Below are 19634 nucleotides of genomic sequence, written 5' to 3'. Positions count from 1 at the left end.
AAGGAAACAGTGAAATTTCATCAAATAAGCTGCTTTACAACCTGTTATAAGAGCCATTGAGTACAATTTAAGTGCTAGTTTGTTCTTTTTGTTTCAAACGCAGCAGGTATTTGAGAATATATTTAGTTCCCAGAAAATGCTCTGGTCTTTGATATTGAACTTTACCTCTGCATGGTAATGTTTTTGTAATCGCTGTCGTGTCACATCTACTGGTTTGGTTTCAAATATGCAGAAATCAGTGCTGCAATACAGGAAGTATGTTAACTAAGATTTGTCAAGTAAGCAGGACTTGCTCAAGAATACAATTTAAGGTACTTCTCACATACAAGGCTCCGCCTTACCTTAAGGAGCTCATGAAACTCCTTTGTCCTACTTAGAGCTGCTCCATAAATATCAACACCTAAGAATTCCTTTGAGCAGTACATCAGCCAATAGCAGGCCTCCAGAATGACACATGTCATAGCAGTTAAGATTTTATCAACATTCTTAGAAGTTAGCTCTTCAGTCACTGCCCAGCAGGGGGCGGGGTTTCAACACCAACGAAGAAAACATTTAGGAAATCATCCAACTCTTAAGGCGGATTGAAAATGTTCCATCCAGGTATAAGAACAAGTTGACCTCCTCCAGAGAAGCATTTTACTGGTAAAACCTAAAAAATAAATGCACAAGAAACAACCACCAAGACTTGAATCGATTAGAGGGTCTTCTCTTTGGATGAGCATAGGGAAGTGAACACATCTCATGCTGCAGTCTGACAGTAGCTCTGCTCAACCATAATTTCATCTTTGTAAACCTGCAAGGCCTCCAACTGGTGACCACCAGCAGGGTGGAACTGAGACGCACAATGCATGGTATAAAAGAACTTTTAATGAAACCCATCACACTTAAATATCACAATACAATCTCATCATGGCACATAAAACACATTTGATTCCATAGATGAAGGAGTGAGAGTCAATGTTATCTGTCAGCCAAAGTTGGATGGTTTCCTTCCACGAGGATCTCCGGCAACAGAGCCACCTTTACTTCTGAGGACAAACACCTTCTAAAACCAGTCTGTGGAAGGAAGCACATGCTCACACCTGGGAGCGCAGCTGCTCCAGGTGAGGCAGCAGCTCCTCGGCCGTGGGTCTGCAGCGGCCCTCCGCGCTCCAGCACCGGCTCAGCAGGGCCGCGCACTGCCGCCCCAGCTCCGACCCAAACGCCGGGTGCTCCTGCAGCGATGGGCGCAGGCCGTGCGCCACAACCGCGTACATGACGTGCTGCCTGTCGCCAGTGTACGGCTGCTCCCTGGTGATCAGCTGCCACGTGGTGATGCCGAAGGAAAAGATGTCCGCTTTCGGAGACAGCCCTTCGCCCTTGAGCAGCTCCGGAGCCCGGTGCGTGTACGTGCCGCCAACGTGGCTCAGGTGGGGGCTGATGGAGCTCACTTCACAGCCATGATCAAGTGTCAGAGAGCAGCCGAAATCAGCGATTTTGCAAACGTCTTCACTGGACACCAAGATGTTGGCTGGCTTGATGTCCAGGTGCACAACGCCGTGGGAGTGGAGGAACCGCAAGCCGCGCGCGACGTCTGCGGCGTACCGGAGCCACCGGTCCTCCCCCAGCGGCTCCGCCGCGCAGCCGTAGATCACCTGCTGCAGGTTGCGGCTCCCGACGAACTCCATCAGTACGGTTCCAATGCTGCTTTCGTCTCCAAAGTCTGCCGGGACGCACGTGGTAGCCGCGATGACGCGCACGATGTTCCCGTGGCGCAGGTGCGCGGCGTTGAGTTCGGCCCAGAAGCTCTGCCGGGACGCCAGCTTGTTCTTGGTGCACTTCTTGACCCTCTTGAGCGCCACGGTGTCCCCGCGGTACTCGGCCCGGTAGACGGAGCCGAACCCGCCGGAGCCCACGGGCTGCAGGGCGCGCAGCTCCTTCCAGTGGATCACGGTGGACCACAGGCGGCTGGCCACCTTCCCGTGGAGCCTCTGGACGGGGACCGTCAAGGTGGTTCCGAGGGAGTATTTGGCCAGCGGACTGCTGCAGGTCCCGATGTCCACGCAGGGGTAGATGTCTCTGGGCAGCAGGCGGCTCACGGGGATCGGAGAAGGCATCGCGTGCAGCTGGAGGTCTGCTGCGGACTGATCAGCAGCCGCGAGCCCTCGAAGCTTTTCTCCAGTGACGCACGCCAAAGCAGGGGGCAGTCACAGCGCCGCCTGGTGGCGAGGAGGGGCTTTGGGTTCAACGGGTTCTCCCCGACGGTTCAACTCGGTTTATGCTCTCTGCAGCGGGAGGGGGGTAGCGGGACCCTCTTTTTCCATCCGGTGGTAGCAATGCACATCTCTGAAAAAGCGACTTTTATACGTGTTTGTATTTCATTACATTGGAGAGCCAATTAGCAGCTGGACACCTTTAAGCCGTTTTAGAGGTCTGATGGATTTTGAAAGCAGACCTGTGAGATCATCTGAAGCCTATCTGTGCACGAGAGAGGGATGAGCACTGAAACAAGTGCCCACTCATGTACAAATGACGTTTCTTTTAATGAAGCAGGAAAGTCAGAGAATTAGGTACGAAGTACAGCTCCTTGGTGAATGTGTTTCTTGACCCTTACAAATTCTGCCTTGTTGCGTTACAAAAAACCCTCAAACATTGTAGATATACTTTTAACTTTATTTCCAAAAGCTCGTATTGTGACCAGAACAAAACGTGCTCTTAATGGCCTTGAGGCGATACCAGAGCAGGACATCGCAGAGAACCTGACACGCTCACATTTCCATCAAGGTAAGAAATAAAGAAGAGCCAGGTTGTTAATGACTTTTGAAGATCAGGCGTAGCAGGAGACACATCTGGTCAGGGATGTGAATACAGGTCAGCCAGGGAAGCTGACCAGAGGAAGCAGGCTGAGAAGAAGTGGAGGATAGCTTCTCCACATTGGAGATGGAAGGGATGCACAGGAAATCCCTGATTTAAAGGCCTTTATGTCTACTGGGATTGATGGATTCTAGTAAATGGCTTTTCAATTTCAATTCAATTCAATTCATTTTATTTTATTTTGCCCAAAATCGCAAATTACAAATTTGCCTCAGAGGGCTTTACAGTCTGTACACATGCAACATCCTCTGTCCCGAAACCCTCACATCGGCACAGGAAAAACTCCCCAAAATATGAAAAAACCCTTCAATGGGAAAAAAGGGAAGAAACCTTAGTGAGAAGGTCAGAGGAGGGATCCCTCTCCCGGGATGGACAGACTGCAATGGATGTCATGTGTACAGAATCAACAATGTAAAAGATGTACAATACATTCAATTTCTCTAACTGAAATGATACAAGTAATTGCAAGTAGCAGAAGAGGTGTACAGCAGGACCACTGCAGGGACAACCACCATCAGATCGAACCAACATCCACAGAGGCTTCTGTGGGGAGGGAGAGCAGAAAGATGTTGGTTTATGATGACAGTAATATGAATCATATTTAAAGTAATGATGATGGCAGCAGCAGGTGTCAGCAGAGCCATGAGCCAGGAGTTAGAACCGGGGTCCGCACGAAACTATGATCCACAGAGACCTGCTAGGCGAGAAAGCACAAAGAACTACGTAAAGAAGCTTAATTAGTGATGTACATTAATAAAGCATGGATGATTGTGGGAGGAGAGAGTGAGAGTGAGAGAGGGGCTCGGTGTGTCCTAAGAAGTATTTTCGTATCCTCTTGATGAGCCAGTTTTTCAATCCCCACATATAGAAATATCTACATTATGAAACAATAGATGTGAAAAAGTGCTTTTGTTCGGAACTGTCCTCTTGTGTTATCCTGACTTTAAAATGTATCACCTACATGTAGCTGAACGTGGAATTACTAATCTTATAAAAACGGCACGTTTTAGCTGCTGAGAGGACTTTACAGAGTAACTTCCTGTTGCTGCCATGTTTATTCATGCTGGTGGTTATCATTATCATGAGGACTCATCCCCTCAACAAAGGTTCTGGATATCTGGTCTCAGAGGGATTACGTATGTGACCCGAGGAAAGAATCACCAATGTTCCAAAAAGAGGACAAAAGCACGCTACATGACAGTTTGAGGAATAACCAAACACACCTGCAGTTGGATTTTATTTTACGTTTATTGAACTTTCATTGGGTAAAAACACTGGAGTTGGCGACTGCAGTTCTTTTCTCTCATAGCAGCAAGGTGTGTAAATCAAATCATGGTTATTCTGCCAGACAATAAATAATCTGCCTCTTTGGATGATGTTGATGTTTAAAAAACAACAGATAAATATGCTGCAGCGTTCACTTTTATTTTACAACCTGTAAACATATACATATATATTTACTTATATATATATATATATACACATATATGTTCATGTGAATAACTTTGCCTATATTTATAAAGATACTACAGTAGTTTGTAAAATTGAAGTAACATATTGAGAATGAGTCCATCACTGTCACATCCATGAAATATGCAATAACAAAACCAACATGGCTGGAATGCCGTTCACCATCTCTGCACAGGCACTTCACTCAGATCAATCTCCCATCACGACTCAGTGTCACAACACGCATGTGATATTACAGGCCAGGCTGTAAGAAGACTACAAAAGTCACAGAACAATACAATGGATGCAGCTATATAGTACGACCAGGCACACAAGCCAACTGGATATTTAGTTTGTACAAATGATACATATAAGAACTAGAAAGGAGGTCTGTTGCACCTTGAGGAGCTTTAGAAGTATGTTAGCAGCTTGATCCAATACCAAAATATATATCGCAGTATTGCAGTGTTTCTTACACATTCAATAAAGTTCACTGGTACCACTGAAGCTTCTGAAGAAGATTGACATGAGTTGCTGAAGGTCTGTGCCTCTCACTGAAGGGAGACTTTTGCTTTTTACTAGTTATTTTCCCCAGGAATGGTGGAGTAGAGATTGTTTTCCCTCTCATTCTGTCGTATGAGTTAATGATGCAGTTAACTGATGGGAAAATGAGTTAACAGCAATCAGGCAGAAACCACTAAGAAATCAAGTCATAATGTCACTCTGAGGTTAAAGTATGATAGAAGAAGAAAGAACCCTGGGACTTAGTGAACATACAGTATATCAGGTTTGTAGAAGCATCCATCCGAGCTTCATTACGCTCGTGCTCTCACCTGAACCATGGCTTGGATAGTCAAAGCAGGCCTTGGGAAGAACAGACCCCTCAATGAGACACACAGAACACTTGTGCAAGTAAAGCAAAAATGACACTTTGATAGGTAAAACACTGTCAAAATTGTACCTGTAAAAATAAAACACTATATAGTATTTACATGTTATTGTTCTCTAAAAGAGCTAAATATATCATCTATACATTTGTAGTAAAGGGATTTTAACAAAAGGTAATGGAGGAAAATAAAGGGATTCAATTTACAGAAAGTGCTATGATTCCAAAAAAGCAGCTTGCTAACCTTCCTTGTAAAACCCCAAACCTTCACAAGACACAAATGCTTTGAAACATCACACATTCAACTCTATATTTCACACAACCATGTCCATCCATGTCTCAGTGAGGGAAACGGAGAAGTTAACACTTCATTCTTGAATTTCAGAGCAAAAGACAACATGAGTATGTGAGGTAAATAAAAACACTATGGGGTCGTATATGCATCAAACACGTCATGGAACCAGGAGGCAGCGTCTCATAACTGCTGGTGGTAGAGAAGAGCTGAAAGTGCAGGCTGCTAACTTCACATTTATGCCACATGGTGTGCAGTCCAACGTCTATTGTAAGGGTAAGAGTCCAAGATGATCAAATATGTCATGACAGGGAAGGGGATTGATTGATATTGTTCTGTGTGTGTCACTGTGATACCACAGTTTGATACAGTAACCAAATGACATTATGGAAAAGGTCCTTCCCACTGCTTTGTGGTGCCCATTGCCCACCTGCAGCCCAACAAGGACTACAACTCATGATGAGTGATTGTAGCACCACTAGACCACAGTCATAAACTCAAGACAACAGGAAAACAAAGCCCAACCCTTCTCCAGTGTCTTCAGTACCTTATATGTCAGTTTATAGTTTGGATATATTACACAAACCTCACTGGACAAATACGTCACAACATCCTTTCAGTATATTTTTTAGCAGCAGGTTGCATCTTTAAGTGTGTTTTTCTGTGTTCTGTATCTGCTTGTTGAAGGTGTATAATATAACGTGTATGATTCCAATATGATGGTTCCCACTTGGTGCTGAGCGGTGTGCGCTTGCCTGATCGAGGCACCAGCTGTCCTCTCTACCTGTGAGCCGCTTGCTTTGCGGCACATGCCAGACAGAGCGTTGGCTCCGAAGATGCCAAGAAGCTCTCCTTTGGATGGATAGAGGAAAAGAAAAGGAACTATTTGTATCATAACGGTGCGTTCACACACCAAACGCAGCGTGTCCCGCCACAGGATCACATGCAAAGTCTACCCACTGATGCAATGAGACACAATCTGTGTCAGGCGCCCAAACGCAGCAAACCAAATGGCGTGACGCTCAGCGATGAGATGTCCCCGTCGTCACTGCTGCTTTACGAAACATCCTCGTACCTATATTACTACTGATCCAGGAGTGGCAGCAATATAGGTACAACATAGGTACGTGCTTTCATCCCGTCACTGCACTGAATATAGTACAGTAACGTACGGGGTAATTGTATTGTTTAAGAACACACTGCTATTATTAAGTAATATAGCAGGTCGTTTCCTTAATAATAACGTGTGGGTGGCTTTGAAAAGAGCTGTCTCGCCTACGGATGCTATTCAGTACAAAAACACCACTCCCTTTGGAGGTCCCTTGTGAGTAGTAAAGAGTCTATGTCTTCCATGATTGATGTGGAGAAAAAAAACAATGGCGGAAAGTCTATCTGTTTCAGGGTGATAAGCCACGCCCCCTCTCCGTCGCGTCTAGCGCCAAGAGAGGCCGCGGCACGTTTTGCGTTTGGTGTGAACGCATCGTCAGGATTATGAAAGTGTTCAAACCAAAACATTGTCTCCTTTAAAATAGATTTGATTTCATTTACAGCAACTACGCAACTTTAAAACTTGAGATAATTCAAAGCATGTTTTTTTTCCCATGTCAATGAAGATGGGCCACAGTGCTAGTAGTTGTTACTCATAACTGACATTTTGTATATTAAACCATGGTTACTAAAGATAATTATCTAATATGTGAGTGTTGGGATTTTCCCATTTTATTCCCCCATCCTATGGCTGACATGCTGATACTGTTTAATTCTGCAAAAACCCAGATCACATCCAACGATTTAAGAAAAGATTCCTCTTCTCCATGCAAGGCTGGTCAAGGTTACAACATGGTAACTCCTTACAAGGCCTCTTGTTATGGCTGTCACACAGCTACATGCTTCTCAATACACATGGCGCACTGCGTCCTACACTGAATGGAAAAAGGGAAATTTCCTTTGTAGGTGTGAAGATGCTGGGCTAAATTGTATTGGAGACTTTTCAGACAATATGAGTAGTTTTGACTTCATATACTACATTGTTCCAGATTGATGAGATGCGGTGTATAATAATAATAATTATTATTATTTCTTGAATTGCACTCGCTTCACTGCAAGGAATAGAGAGCTAAGGCGGAAGGTAAAGCTGGACGCCTCCCTTAGGAGGTGTTCCAGACACGGTCAACTGGGTGAAGACCCAGGACCAGGTGGACAGATGATATCTCTGCACTGGCCTGGGAACGCCTGGGGATCCCCCAGTCAGAGCTGGTAGAAGTGGCCCGGGAAAGGGAAGATTGGGGTCCCCTGCTGGAGCTGTTTTCCCCGCACATATGCACTTGAAGATGAGATAAGATGAGGTATTATTTCTTACATACATTTGTCTGTGTGATGACATCACATATATGGAAAGTGACAGACTGGCAGAAGGCGATTGTTTGTTCCAGACACTGGAGCACAAGGTGGGTGAAATATGGTCCTTGGTAGACATAGACATTTGTCCTCGTTCAAAGTTTTCACATCTTTGTTAAAATGGGAAACCATTAATGATGTATTTTGCTGCACTCAAAGCTAATGCTAATTTTCAAAAACTGAGCTCAGTCTCTAAAGGTCAACAAGAGAAAAGCTTTGTGGTAGAGCAACACTTAAGAACAGGGGTGTCCAACTCATTTTAGGTAAGGGGCCCCGCTTGGTCACGAGTGGGCCAGACCAGAAAAATGGTAGGCAACTGTCTGATTGACGGGGGGGTCAGCAGTTTCCCACCCATGCTTTAGAGGGCCAAAAGTAGGGGTAACCTTTAGAATGTCATGTGCAGAGGTAGACAGTATGTCAGCTGATCAACTCGTAAGTTCTATAGTTACCAAACTAACAGAAAAGAAGCTAGAAAATATGGTTCTTGCATTTAATTACTGTTGTGACATTTTGCAGAGTGTACTTTGGTGAATAGAATAGAATAAAAATCTTACGGTATTCTCCATGAAGCACAGACAGCTCGTTAAAGATATCATTTCACTTTTTGGAGTAATAACGTTTAATATAATACGGGCTGTGTACCAGGAAATACTGAAGGTGAATTTTGCCGGGTCTTGGCTGGAATACTTCATAAATAGAGCACCTTTTGTTATAGTTGCCATTATTCTGAAAAATGCTAATTTCCCTTTGAATGTGCATGTTGGTGGTTTGCATTGTAAACTTTATGGTTTCTTTAATTATTAAATGTTTAAATTGGGAGTTCAGGAAACATTAAATGAAACTATGGACAATCAATAATTCCCCTTGCTGGGACCTTTTGATTAATTAAATACAATGGTACAATGTACCATATGAACACTTGGTTTTCTACATTCAATCAACAACTAAGAAATGTTCTTTTACAATGGTTACCATGTCATCTGTTCACACTGAAAACTGAAAACGTTTGGGGATAAAAATGAGGCACAAGCAAGAGGACCTCAGGAAAGACGGGTGAGAAAGGTGAGCCAGCGGGGGGGTCCTGGCGTGTGCGCTCGCTGGGGCCACCTCATCCGGATGCTTTGTTGCTCGGGATGCTGAGCATCTGCAGTGAAGAGGTTATTTGGGGGGGATTAGAGACGCTTAAAAAATACTCTTCTGCTTTAACGGAACCAGGTTCATGTTTTTGCATGTTATTGTCGATCAACTCATTTTCCTTTTGGAACAGTTGATATAAAGTTCATCTAAAATACAGTATGCTTTCATTTATAGTACATCGTGTTTGAACTATTTAAACGGGCGAAAACAACCTCAAAATACGGTTTGGAGATGAAAGAAAGGTCAACCGTGATGAGAAAGTGCTGAAACAACGAGGAAATACATCCGCCGCCCAAGCTGCTTCCTGTCACTGTAATCTAATTACAATCCTTGAAGTCCCAAAGACTAATTCATTTTTTAGGTGACAAAGCTATGCAAGGTTTTTGTGTGTTTGCCGTGCTGCCCTTACAGCTTATGCTGTAAGTGAAGGGTAAAGATCCACGGGTAAGGGGTCAAAGGGTTGAAAGGTAAAGGGTCGAAGCAACAGGACAGGTTAATAAAAGAGGTTTTTGACAAGCCTGCATCTCTCCGAAAAAGTCACTTTGCCTGCTGATCAGGTCAGCTAATCCGGTAGGTTACCAAACTTGCAAGTAGCAAGTAGAGATTGAGGGATTGTGTACTATGTTTGCATGCGAGGATCATTGTCTGCTGACGAGGCGGGGAACCTTTGCCAATTTTTCAATCCAAAGCTAAGAAGGAGAAAAGAAGACTTCTGCTCTCATGTGTGCTGCGTGAGATTAAATCTGCTCATGAGCTCGACCAGCAAACACAAGTGATACTAGCATCTGGTTTGGTAGGGTGGGGCCGCGCGTGTCACAATGCGTGTGTTAGGGTGCATGTACGTACTGGTTCACTGGAAAGCTTGGTGGAAGCGAGGCAGTGTGGTGGGTGCGCTCAGGTTGGAGATGAAGGAGGAGGGGAGCCTTTGAAGCGGACTCTCTGCAGCCTCTGGGCCTTCTGGAGGCTGCTGGGGTAGCTGGACAAGCGCATTGGGCTCTTCGCTGGGTGGATAGCCAGCGCCCTGCCCCCCGCTGCCCCCCGCATGGCTGTATGGGGGCCCGTTGAGCGGAAGGAAGTTGAAGAGCTGCGAGAAGTCCATCAGAGAAGAGCAAGATGCCAGAGAGTCGCCTGCTGTGGCTGCAGACATTTTCGACATGCTCCCCTCCTCGCTGTCCTCCTCCAGCGCTCCCACCTGAGGCTCCAGCTCCAGTTTGGTGGAGGAGAGCTGGGGTTGGTGGGCTGCAGAGGACGAGGAGGGCATGCTGCTCTGCAGTTCCATCAGGTAGGTCTCCAGTTCTCCCTTAAGATTCTGCTCCCGCTCCTGTGAGGAAACGGCGTATGAGGTAAAGTTGGAACCCAGTGGGTACTTCAGAGAAAAGGCGTGTGTGGGGGTGGGAAAGGGCTCCGTGTCCAGGCCGGGGCCGGTGTACGAGTTGAGCGGGTGAGGCCTCGGTGTCAGAATCACGGGAGCCTCGCCCTTGATGCCCCCGGACGCCAGGTCATAGACCAGGGGCTCCAGCGAATCAGCTGGTTCCGTCTTTACCCTCAGCAGCTCCCGGGTGTGGCTCTTCTTGACGTGGCGCGTCAGGTGGTCCTTCCTGCCGAAGCGCTGGGCACAGTACTGACAGAGGAAGTCCTTGCGTCCAGTGTGCACCACCATGTGGCGTCGCACATCTTTACGGGTGTAGAATCGCCGCTCACAGTGCTCGCAGCGGTGCTTCTTCTCTTTGGTCCCACCTGAGGACTTGCCGGCGTGAGTTTTGAGGTGTTCCAGAAGGACCCCGGTGCTGGGGAACGGCTGCAGGCACACTTGGCAGGTGAGGTCTCCGCTGTTGGCGGCGTGGAGGGCGAGGTGGCGTTTGAAGCCCAGCTTGGTGTTGTAGCTCTTGCCGCACTCCTGACAGGTGAAGGCTTCCTTGTAGGGGTCGTGGGTGTGTAGGTGATTCTTTAAGTGATCCTTGCGGTGGAACATTTTCTCACAGTATGAACACTTGTGGTTTTTTTCTGGCGAGTGTGTTGCCATATGCCTTGGAACACAGACACATTCTATGAGCACTTAGACATTTTGCAATCACGTTTCAAGTAGGCATGCTTTACATTACACAAAAACACAAGATTCATTCAAATATTTGGATTAGCAAAGATGTAAAGAGAAAAGCAGCATGCTGCAGCCTGCTATGTGCTGCTGCTTGTCTGTACCGTAGCAGCTTGTATTTGGAGACGAATGCCTTGGTGCAGTCCGGCTGGGAGCAGCGGTACGGTCTTTCTCCTGTGTGAGAGTACGAGTGCACCTTCAACTTCTCCAGACTGTTGAACGCTTTCTGACACTCCAGGCAAGGGAAATTCTTTTTCGGCTTCCCCTCTGCTCTCCTGCGCCTCCCTGTGGGCTCTGCGAGCCTCGTTCTGTCCAGGACGTGGTCACGGTGGCCCTGGGTTCCTGTGGCCATGGCACTCTAAGGCTGACCAGCTACATGGACTGGGGCGCAGTGCCCAACTACTACTGAAGCAATTATTCTATCCAGCTTTTTGTGCTCAACACCGCCCGGAGTCAGGGGCCTGAGGGAGAGAGAGAGGGAGAAAGCATGTCAATGCTTCAGCTTCAGGCTGCTGGCAGTACAAACAACACTAAAAATAAAGAAAAGTCATACATCCACTGATCTGAGGCCTCACAAAACCAGTTCAACTTAATCGGACTCTCTGACTGATGGTGATCCTGGATAACAAGCAATGTTATGCAGACCATCAGTGGGGACCTGAACATGAGCTCAAATGCAAGCTGTGGGCCAATTAGATTCAAGCAGAAGCAAAACGTGATATTGAATGATGTGAAATATATACAAACTAACTAGTCTATTAATAAGAAAAGCCTGGAAAGTGTCAGGTGCAAGTTTTTACATATGTCTTCTGAAAATATATTTGCCATTTTCAAAATGCTGTACGGCATTGATTATTCACTTCTCTTGTTTCCACCCGTCTGTCTGTTCAGACAGTTTGTGAAGGCAAACAGAGAGGAGAGGAGGGGGGGGGGCATGATGGTTATGTCACCAGAATAAGGCCTTTCTAAATTACTGGGAGCTAAAACATTTGTTCCATCAGAAGAGGACTCCCTGAACGTGTCGGTGTTATTCTGAACCAGAGCATTGCCTGTTCACTCGTGAGGTAAACTATCCGTCTACTTGTTAGAAGCTCTGAAGTGAACGCATGGAAAGTCTGGAACAAACAAAAGGATTCTTCTCACCAACACAAATTTTTACTACTCTTACTAATCACTAGAGCCAGGTTTGTGGAATGAAGCAACTGAAGATACGTCCACAGATAGCTGACTAACAAACATCCACAATGACCCTCTGCTACTCTATAAAATCACTAGTTCCTGCTGGATTACAGGCACAAAGCTCTATATCATGGTGGGGAACAGTAAGAATGGCATCTGCTTTGCCTACATGGCGCTACGAGTAAGGACGTGTGTGTTTGGCTGTTTCCTTGTCGTATCAATACTTCTTGGCAATACATACAAGCATGTTGAACTCCCTTGTAAACAGTGCCTCATTTGTAAGGAACATGCGTTTGTGGGATGAGCGCCCATAAAGAATGTCCCAAATCTTCCACCTCAACTGTCACACAGTTTGTGTTTTAGTTTCAATACCCAAGTGTCCAAAACTCCCCGAACCAGCTAGGACCAGAGACCCGTTAACTCTTTCACACAAAGACAAAGGGAAGACACAGACGTTTGTAGCGCGGTAGCTCCAGTGGTGTAGTAGTGTAGTAGTAGAAGTAGTGTATTAGTGTAGTAGTAGAAGTAGTGTATTAGTGTAGTAGTAGTGTAGTAGTAGAAGTAGTGTAGTAATGTCGTAGTAGTAAAGGAAGTAGTAGAAGTAGTAGTTGTAAACAACTCCATAGACCTTAGGGTAATGAAATTGGACTTTTATTTTGAAACGGTAAAAATAGTTTTATTTTATGTTTGAGTGTGAGCTTGACAGTATGACTACGGATCTTGTTACGGACAAATGGAAATTTATTCTAAAAACTGTAATAGTTTAATGGACCCGTATGAAAAAGGGCAAACGGTGGAGTTTAAGGATGATATTTTGACACAAGGAAGAAAATAAAGGAGTATTTTCACCAGCAGTAAGTTTCACGTCTTTTCATTTATGGGAACCGTTACAGTAGTTGTGTAGTAGTGTATATGATGGTAAATGTAAAAAACCTGCACCTAACCGAAACCTACTGCGTATTTAAAATACATTGGGGATGTTTTACATAAATGTGGTTTCAATTTGGCTTGACTAGCAAATGTATTGGTTTGTTTTATGTTGAAACTATGTAGTCCATGGGACATAAATATTAACTAATTAATAATAACTAATTAAATCTGAGTGTAACCATGTTCTAAGATGAAAACAGAAGAGAAAGTAGAGATGAACTAAAAAAACTAGGGCTGCAACTAAAGATTATTTTGATAGATCAATTTATCGGTAATTTTTTCGATTAATCAATGAATCGGATAAAGAAACAGGAAATTAAGAAGCTTTAACTTCCAACCCTTTATTCTGAAGTGCAAATTCACATTGAAAAAATACTTTAGAAAGCACAGGTTGCTCCTTGAACATATTAATTTAGAAAAAACAAACAAATACAAATCAGAAAAGTTAACAGGATTTTTTTTCTTCTATACTACACTCACAGCCGCACAAACTCTCACACTCTGATACACACCCCCATGTTCGCTTGTAACTTATTCATTCATTCATTATTCATAGTGCAAGTTAAGTACATGTATACACCACATCTAAATACAGCTAAAAAAATAACCATAATAATAAGTGCTAGGGTGGATGCAGGTATATTGGGATGTAATGAAATAATGATGCTTTAGAAGTAATTGATCAAAATGAGTTGGACTAATTCAATTTAATCCTATTGCAGGGATGTTCTTAATTTGCTCACAAATAAATTGAGTTCTTCCCATGACTTATTTTTTTGAGTGTAGATGACATGTACAATTATTATATTTATTTTTATATATTCACAAAAAACAAGAAATTGAGAAATATTAGCTTTTGACATTTTAGTAGATCTAATGCTATTATTAGAAAGAAAAAGAAATACACACATTGCCTTAATGGGACTGTGTATTATAGTCAGCCAACTTTTTTGCAATAAAAAAGACTTATCAGTGCTTGATATTTTAAAGAGTGTTTTACAAAGGCACTCTTTAAAAAGAGTTCTGTTTTATATCGCATTTTAATTTGGAATCCAAGTCATAAATAGAGATAAAAAACATAATTATTATATTGTCTAATTAAGTTCTAAGCTCTACTGAATGCAAACATACTTAATATCAAGATTAAAATGCCTTGTGCGTGAAGCAGACGTTCACCGGGTGGAACCCTTCCTTCTTTCTCAGGACAACAAGAACAATTGCACTAAATCAATCAATTACCGATTTAGTTGCAGCTTATTTTAATGTGTTATTTAATATCTTTAAAAATTTGTGGAATTACTTAAATAATTACTTTATTATCAACATTTAAGAAAAAACTTTTTAAAAGGGTAGAAAGTTGAAATTCATGGACATTGAAATGGACAAATGCATGTAGGACTGACATATAACATCCTCCTTAGTCAACAATATCGTCCCCATGCGATAATAAAGAGAGCGTGAGCTTTAGCCTCATCCTAAAGTCTCATGTGAAGCAAACATTTGACATGTATTTACACTGTCGTTATATTTCAATGTGGAATTGTGAGGAATTCAACATCCAATCAGCAGCCACATCACTGACAACATCAGTCCCAAGTGACGTAATGACGGAGACCACATGCGAGCTGGAGCCCAGGTCTCATTGAAGGGTAAAGATCCAAGGGTAAGGGGTCAAAGGGTTGAAAGGTAAAGGGTCGAAGCAACAGGACAGGTTAATAAGAGACTCCAGCCACCGCTGACAACACACTTCCTGTCAGGAACTGTTTCAAACCACGACACCAACACACTGCTGCTTCCACCCGACCACGGATGAGCGCAGGAAGGAGCTTCCGACCCGCTGCGCCCCCCCGGGCACCAGCTGCTGTTTCACACGCTGCAGCAGCGGCAGCAGCCACAGGTACACGGCTTGTAAATGTGACTAATGTGCAACCTGCCGCACGCAGACAACAAGTTGACTTCCACGCGCATTGCACATAGTTCCCTCTGCATCGGGCTTCTTCGTTGAGCCTCCGGGATCCGTGCTGGCAGCGGGGCAACGAGAGGTCCCGGTAACGGGCAGCGAAGCGGGACAACGCGCCACTAACGCCGCTGCATGGCCGCATCGAGCGGGTTGTAAAGAAGAGGATAGATGACACATGATGAAGCGTGGCGTGATTACCGTGAACACGGAGCGCGAGCGCGCATGTCCCCCTCGGTGCTCACTCACCACATTCATAGAAATATACATGTGTATATAAATATATATTGTTTACTAAGTGAGGAGGTACCTTTTCCACTTAGCTCAACTTTCCTATTCTAGTGGTTCTTGTAGTCTTTAAAGTTTGTGGACACGTACCGTAAAACTTCTATACTTATCATTTATTGTTCAAAACGTGCGCGTTCCTTGTTTTCGCTGTGGTCCCAAAGTGGGTACTGATTGACACAAACTTTTTCCCCAGCTCACCCCTCTCTCATAATTTAAATAACCCCGATATTTTAATTCAAGAACCAAGTACCCGTTGACTTAATTTACACCAAACTTACCCCGGTCGCTTTAACATCCTTTCTGTTGGGTTTTTCTTGACTTTCAACTATTTTCCGAATTTTTAATAATTTTTTTCTCATATTTTTTGCTAGACGCGGCGGGCCTGAAAATTGTTTGCTTTCCTCTCTTTCGAGCAGCCATTGTGTGTATGCGCTGCGATGCAACCGCACTATGAGTTGGCCACGCCCACATCAAATCCCGCCCACTTGACATTTTGATTTGTGTGAGGCGCTGCCACTTCCACCTCAGTATTATTTAAGGTCCTGTCCAGAGAAATATTATTTTGCAATTTCTATATGTAACTTCAGTCGTTTTGATTTGGTTTGGCACAATTTAAAAGCATAGGAAGTCAAACGTGTTGGCGAAGTAATGCTATTGGCTTGCATTACTGTCAGTCTACGCTCTTCCTTTTCAGCGTTTTCTATTGGCTGCCGCTCTCGTCGGTTAAGGCTTCGGGCGGGGCTGCTTTTCCTGGTGCGCTGTTGATCAACGAGAGCTTCCTGGAGCCCGACGGAGAGGTGACCGGCTGCTGGCCTCGTGTGTGCCGCAGGTGCTGCAGCTAGTGTCGGTTCGTGGACGTAAGCTGCGCTGCGGGAAACAACGGCTTCCATGGCCGCCGTGTGTGCGAAGAGCCGCTGTTAGCACACGAGTCGTTACCGACGTCCACCGTCTCTCCCCGCGTGAGCCCCGCATCCAGCAGCGCGACCACTCCGCTGGATCCAGTCGGTGAGTCCCTTCGGTCCGCCGTAGGACCGCGTTGCTCGCGGCCACGGAGGTCACCACGTCCCCGCGTAGCGCGGCTCCATTACCGCAGTAACGAGGCGGATCCTCGGCTTTACAGTAGGTCGGCCTTCACAACACCAAGGGATCCATTTCTCTTTGGTGTCCCCTTAGACACCATTTGGTTCGTAGCATCAACGTCCGGCTGTGTATCAGCAGTTGATGACACTATGAGAGGGACAAGTCTTGTCCTCGTGTTGAATGTCTCCGATTGTCCTTCCACACAGAGCGGCCCCCATGAACATGAAGGTCATGTTGCTTTCCCAACAGCATTATTCAAGCTGTATAGTCCCTGAACTAGAAGCGTTGTTGTAGTGCAGCAAATGAATACATCTCACCATAATAATGAAGATCCTGCATCAGCTGCTCATTGCAACAGAAGGACATGAATGGAGTAGTACCCACTATGACATTCAGCTGACAGGTGTCCATCACAATCCGCTTTATGGACCAGTGTGGCCCGGTCCGACTAGTGGTTTCCACCATAATTTGCTGTTATTGATGATTAATATTCCGTGTTTTAGCATTGATAGGCTAACTACACTTTTCACACTCACAAATCCAAGGTGGACCTTAAAATGCTGGTGTTGTCCCACCCACTGAATCCACTCATTTAACTGGGACAGAAACAGAGAAGACACCTTGGAGGAACAGACACTAGCCAATATTTAAAACCTCTCCAGTTATAAAAAATGATGCCAGTTCATGTTCTCTAGTGGAATAATCCAAATTAAAAATCAAATGTATTAGTTTGCCCCATAATAAATGTACTGCATTGTAGTTCCACTGAAGTCCATCGTCCCAGTTACATGCAGTTATTACTTGTAATAAATACACTGTTCATGTGTCTTCATCTTTACACAGGTCCGGATGGATAAAACTGAACGGAAAGTTCGGAACCAGGACATCAACCCGTGCATCGAGGTGAGCTCAGCGGCCTGTGCAGCATCCGCCCTCTGCCTCCACCTTCAAATGCAAAGCTATCCCGCTCATTCTATTGGATCTCCTTCTCTTTCAGGAAAGCGATGCCTCCCAGAAGTGTTTGAGTGCCTACAACTATGACTCGAGCATGTGCTCCGCTTATTTCCAGAGATATAAGAACTGTCGGAAATACTGGGTGAGTGTCTGTCTCCAGAGTCCGAGAGCGAGTCAGCGCTCCTCTCTACTGCCAGTAAATCTATTTTGTTCATTTATAGCGCTGAACAAAGCGCTTCATACGAAAGCAAATGTGCACAGAGACTCTGACCCATGTGAGATTATTGAATCACATCAAACTAAAGGTAAAAGAGGCTTGTGTTTGCCTTCTCGCAGCACGGCATAATGGTCCAGAGGAGAAGAGACGGGGTGAGGCCTGCCATGCCCGCTGCTGCAGACAGGCAGGAGATGCTCGCCGCCATTGGAGGCAAACCCTACTGAGAGGCCACCACTACGGCTGGATGCACTGTGACTTCAGAGTGACCGTCCGGAGCTGCTCTATGATAACACATCTTTTATTGTGTATCGAGCTCTCTGAGTGTTGGACTGACCACATGGAATAAGTTCAGCGCTTCCTGTTTGGAGGGAAAGCTCCTGTACAACTGAGCTGGTGTATGGAGATTTCATCCGGAATGAGTGGACCCCCACAAAGCACAGCTGTATGTTCCCAACATGGAGGGCTTCTCCATCTATGCTATTGGAAGAAACCTGTGTGGCCTTAATAAAGGAGGAGTATTGTTTCACTAATTGGATTAGCTTGATTTGATTCTTGTGTTTTTGTTGTTGTAAATGTCCGTCATGAATCCGGTCCTGTATCATTCGAAGCCAACAGATAACCAAAGAATGGTCTAAAGTAACCTCCTGATAGATAAACAGTTGACCGTGTCAGAGAAAGTACCGGTGGGGTCCTTGGTCCTTGGGACCCGAGCCTTTGGCAAACAACACGACCAGTGAAAGCAAAACCACCATATGGGCCAACTGTGTTGAAGGACACGAATATGATGGCTGTGTAGAGCTATAAGAACAGTCCGAAGCTGAAGCAGCACAGAAAAAGGAACTAAGTGGTTACCTGCTAATCGTTTGGAAGCGATACGAGGGAAGTGGGGCCGGTGGGGCCTACTCGCTGGTTGAAGGATGATCAAGGGTTACGATAAGGAGCAGAGAGAGAAGGCAATGAAGCAGAAAGAAGTGTCACAACATGGTGCCTGAGAACGCAAAGGAGACTGGTGACGGCCCCTTTGTGGGAGGCGTTAGATATTTGGTATCTCTGGAGAACGAAGGTGGTGTTGCCTATAAAGTCACGTTGTGTGAACACACCGCCTTTGAGCTGTTACAAATGTGTACACTTTGTAGAAGGCCACAGTGTGGCTTATGGTGGAAGTGCAGCATTTAAAATGGAGCATGGATATATATTATTTGCAGAAGAGTAGAGTACATCTATGTAAAGCAGTGTTCAAGAGATATGAGTTTAACCCAAAGTACATTTTGTTATTCAAGGATGTGGGAACATAAGGAGGGGGTAATGTCAGGCCAGGTATTACTGATAGAAACCAAAGGGATGAGATTCAGAACATGTAGGTGTTGGAAGTGAGATTACAGGATGAATTTCTACCTTCCATTTGAAGCATTGCAGGCAATAGGGACTAAACACCAGTGTGGTGATTTTATGGCCCATAGTACTTCCTTGTGAGGGGAAAGGACTGATGGGACCAGATTGATAGTAGAGGAAGCAATGGACTTCTTGGGACTTTATGGAGGACAAAAAAATGACTTAAGTATAAATAAATGTATGCATAAATAAATGTGTAGATGAATAAAAGCGTATAATCCAACAGGTCATAAACAAAAACATATTAAACATTTATTTCTAAATGTATTAATGTGTGTGTCTGTATGCTAATGAGGTGGGAGGTTCTAACCTCTGTCTGAAGCGGGCCTTTTTACAAACCATGTAGCCAACAGTTCCTGCTGGATGAAGGGACGGAGGATGACGGCATGGCGTCTTCCTGATGACCCATCATGCCATTCACACGCTCCAGGTTTCCAGTGGCAGCAAAGCAGCCGTCCAGCATCACTGAGCCACCACCACGCTTCACTAGGTACGGGCTTCTTTTCAGCACATGCTTCATACAGCTTC

The 19634-nt window shown here is 44.9% G+C and overlaps 3 protein-coding genes across 3 annotated transcripts; 1 reads left to right on the top strand and 2 right to left on the bottom strand.

Moving 5' to 3' along the window:
* Window positions 1–847: 847 nt before the first annotated feature.
* Window positions 848–2224, bottom strand: mos (v-mos Moloney murine sarcoma viral oncogene homolog). Its single transcript, XM_037455646.2, has one exon. It carries the CDS (start codon window positions 2094–2096, stop codon window positions 1077–1079), a length of 1020 nt encoding a protein of 339 aa, XP_037311543.1. The 5' UTR covers window positions 2097–2224; the 3' UTR covers window positions 848–1076.
* A 1050-nt stretch (window positions 2225–3274) lies between these two features.
* plag1 (pleiomorphic adenoma gene 1) lies at window positions 3275–16116 on the bottom strand. Its single transcript, XM_037456080.2, has 4 exons — window positions 15742–16116; window positions 11214–11570; window positions 9861–11041; window positions 3275–9021 (listed from the first exon to the last, which is right to left on the bottom strand). Exons 2-3 carry the CDS (start codon window positions 11459–11461, stop codon window positions 9865–9867), a joined length of 1425 nt encoding a protein of 474 aa, XP_037311977.2. The 5' UTR covers window positions 11462–11570; window positions 15742–16116; the 3' UTR covers window positions 3275–9021; window positions 9861–9864.
* A 74-nt stretch (window positions 16117–16190) lies between these two features.
* On the top strand, window positions 16191–18258 carry chchd7 (coiled-coil-helix-coiled-coil-helix domain containing 7). Its single transcript, XM_037456081.2, has 4 exons — window positions 16191–16468; window positions 17387–17446; window positions 17541–17639; window positions 17834–18258. Exons 2-4 carry the CDS (start codon window positions 17393–17395, stop codon window positions 17936–17938), a joined length of 258 nt encoding a protein of 85 aa, XP_037311978.1. The 5' UTR covers window positions 16191–16468; window positions 17387–17392; the 3' UTR covers window positions 17939–18258.
* The last annotated feature ends 1376 nt before the right edge of the window (window positions 18259–19634 follow it).

Source organism: Pungitius pungitius, chromosome 19, assembly GCF_949316345.1.
Source record: "Pungitius pungitius chromosome 19, fPunPun2.1, whole genome shotgun sequence".
In the NCBI taxonomy this organism is placed as follows: Eukaryota; Metazoa; Chordata; class Actinopteri; order Perciformes; family Gasterosteidae; genus Pungitius; species Pungitius pungitius.
The sequence above is the reverse complement of the archived record's forward strand: the minus strand, read 5'-3'. Positions and strand labels throughout refer to the sequence as shown.